The sequence below is a fragment of the Orbicella faveolata genome, unplaced genomic scaffold (assembly GCF_042242905.1).
Source record: "Orbicella faveolata isolate gen_17 unplaced genomic scaffold, um_ofav_v1 contig_26, whole genome shotgun sequence".
Lineage (NCBI taxonomy): Eukaryota > Metazoa > Cnidaria > Anthozoa > Scleractinia > Merulinidae > Orbicella > Orbicella faveolata.
The window spans coordinates 19,920,001-19,923,061 of NW_028301554.1; the positions used below are offsets into that span (position 1 = coordinate 19,920,001).

The window sequence follows — 3,061 nt, forward strand, 5'->3', positions numbered from 1 at the left end:
TTTATGGAGACTCAACCGCCGGCTGTTTCAGTACATCTAATAAATAAAGCTAGTAATTTCGAACCGAAAGTGAATTCTATGCAATAGTGTGGAGAACATTTATTTCAATAGACCATTTCCGAGCTACCTGGTACCTCTGTTTCAAAACCAGCCCCCGTGCAAAACCTTTCATATGAAAATGAGTTTGATTCGCATGGAAATAAACCTTTACTTTTAAGCAGAACGCATTTCCATATGAACGGTTTCGCACGAAGACTCGTTTTGACAGGCAGGCAAGAGGCAACTGGAAAGTGGTCTATTTACGTGTGTGCTTTCATAGACATTTTTTATTTTCGCAGGAAGGAAGCTACAGAAAATGTCAGTTAATGTTTTCTTGTTTTATATATTTAGACATGATCCGAGCCCTTGTTAGGCCTTTGATTTACTCCTTCACTGACATGTTAGTTTTTTTTTCGTGAAAACTGCTAAAACGACATCGTACGATTTAATACAGTGGGAAAGAAAGTTTGAAAGTTAGGAAGGCAGCATTTGTTGAAGTTCTGAAACAATCACATCTGGTGTGACAAACTGCTAAGGGAAGTCACGTGCATTTTAGGGCCTTGCCAATTTTCTGATGGAAGCTAATGCTTTATGTATGTAAGCATATTGTATATTTACGCATGATTACTCAAAATGTTAGTTTTTCCCGTGAAAAGTAATAAAACGACATCGTAGGAATACACTGGGAAAGAAAGTTTGAAAGCTAGGAAGGCGGCATTTGTTAAAGCTCTGAAACATTCACAGCTCGGTATAACAGCTAACATGTGGTTTTGACAACCTCATAAGGGAAATCACCTACAGTCTTAGACCTTTTCAATTTTCTGATGAAAGCTATGTTTTATGTATACAAGCATATTATGTATATTTACACATGATTACTCAAAATGTTAGTGTTTCCCGTAAAAATTAAAAAAAACGACATCGTAGGAATACATCGGGAATGATAGTCTCAACGATGGGAGGTCGGTGTTTGAGAAAATCCAAAAATTCCAGGCATCAACTGGTTTGACAAACGGATGAAAGGACGTTATAATACCTTTTGCTTCAAACCCATCACCGATTATTTAAGAAATTAAAACAAAATGTGAATAAGCCAGGGCATGTTTTATCGAGACATTTCATTTCAGTGATCGTTTCTTTCTGCTAGCTGAGCGTCTACCGTACCTTTACATGTACAAATAGCATTCGTGTCGTTTTAAAAATAGAAATTTTCATTGCAAGATTGCTAAGTACGTTGAGTGTAGGTCATTTGGGGGCCGTCGACAATCGAATTTTATTTTTACGAATTACTTTTTCCCGATAGTCCTTGGTTTTACTTCAAAGTTTCGCCATTTTAACATGCATTAAGCCAAGTACTGCTTTTATTAAACGATTCTTCCTTTATTTCGATTCTATTCACGGACATTCTGTTACCCGGTTGCCCGGATGTCTTCGCCCATCAGCAGAGCTTGGCCTCAACTAAAAACTCAAGCAACAATTAAATAAGGTCTAGGATGATACACAACAGTTGAATTTGATTGTGTCCTTCACTGCTTGTCTCACGTCTTTGATCTTCCAACAGTAAAGTATCGGGTTCAGAGATGAGTTTAAGAAGAGAAATGAAAATGTTACGTCTGAAGCGCTGCCTAAGTCTACATGTAGTACATCATGAAACGATAAAATATTGACAACAGAAAAGGGAAGATAACAAACAAGTAATGCCAGCTGCACCCATGCTATGCTGGAAACCGTCTTCTTGTATCGCGCTATATTCAGTGGAATTTCTCCTCCGTTTGGTGGTTGTCCTTGTTGTTGTTGGTTTTCTTGTAACTGAATTTGATGATGGCGGAGTCGGAGATAAATCTTGATGTAAGAGATGATTGAGGTCAGGATACAAAGTATTATCATAACCATGAACACATTTCCTCCAATTTCCACTTTCCCAAACTGTATCCATGCAGCTAATGCGCAACTTAGCATCCAAACACAAATTATGAGCGCTCGTACTCGTCTTAATGTTACAACATGTCTGTATCTCAGCCCCATCATCAGAGCGAGAAGTCTGTCCACACTTATTGCCGTTGAGGACAATATCGATACTGCCACAAAAACAACAACTGAAGCATCGGAGATGGAGCTCATAACATCCCAGTTAATGTCTAGATCTGTTATTTCGGGAAGCAGAGTGATGACGAACACTGGTTGTGTAATAAGGCCAACCCCAAGATCGGTGACTGCCAAACATCGAAACAAAAGTTTTGTTGGAGGATAAATAGAAGTCACTTTATGAAGAGCGATTAGGATCAGAGCATTGCTTAGTAATGCTGTTATGGAGAGAAAAATGTTCAGGGCTACGAGAAATACATACAGGCCATCTACTGACCTTGCAGATCTCGTGTAGTTTCCATCGTTGACAGTTATGTTCGCCATCGTTCTCTGTAATTAGTAGTTGGTTCTTGAGTAGACAGCATTTTAAACTGTAAAGACTTGACTGAACTGCTTAATTGCGGTTAAGCGGATGATTTTATGTTTGTCACCGGATAATAAGGCCAGTTACGTTTTTTTATGGCTTATCACATCTATTGTTTTTTTTTCTTACAGACTTGGTGGCGTTTAAACAGGTGTTAATTGTTGTTTGGGTTAAAAGACTTAAATATCGCCCCTTTTTGTTGGTTTTTGCTAAGTTTGTTTTTTTCCCTCTTGTAGAAACTGCATGATTAGAAACAAAGATCCACAAAATAGAATCGGACGAGTGTTCATTATAAAACCTTTTCAATTTTTGATAGCTTTTAATGGAAGTACAGAAAATGGCATTAATGTTTTTGTACATAAGCATATTTTATATATTTAGGCATAATTCGAGCTACTGACACGACTGTCGTTTACCGTTCATCGCTCAAAATGTTAAGTTTTTTTCCCCTCGAAAACCGCAAAAACCGTATCGTAGGAATAAAATGGGAAAGAAAGTTTGAACGTTAGGAAGGCGGTATTTGATGAAGTTCTGAAAAATTCACATTTAGGTATAGCAGCTAACAACATCTGG

The 3,061-nt window shown here is 37.8% G+C and overlaps 1 protein-coding gene across 1 annotated transcript; it reads right to left on the reverse strand.

Annotated features, from left to right (window-relative positions):
• Nucleotides 1–1,185: 1,185 nt before the first annotated feature.
• On the reverse strand, nucleotides 1,186–2,456 carry LOC149108467 (melanocortin receptor 5-like). Its single transcript, XM_089296078.1, has one exon. The coding sequence runs from the start codon at nucleotides 2,446–2,448 to the stop codon at nucleotides 1,528–1,530; it is 921 nt and encodes a 306-aa protein (XP_089152204.1). The 5' UTR covers nucleotides 2,449–2,456; the 3' UTR covers nucleotides 1,186–1,527.
• Nucleotides 2,457–3,061: the final 605 nt, after the last annotated feature.

What these genes read in the sequence shown, in the direction of transcription:
- LOC149108467 (XM_089296078.1), bottom strand. Translation starts at nt 2,448, where the DNA reads ATGGCGAACATAACTGTCAACGATGGAAACTACACGAGATCTGCAAGG.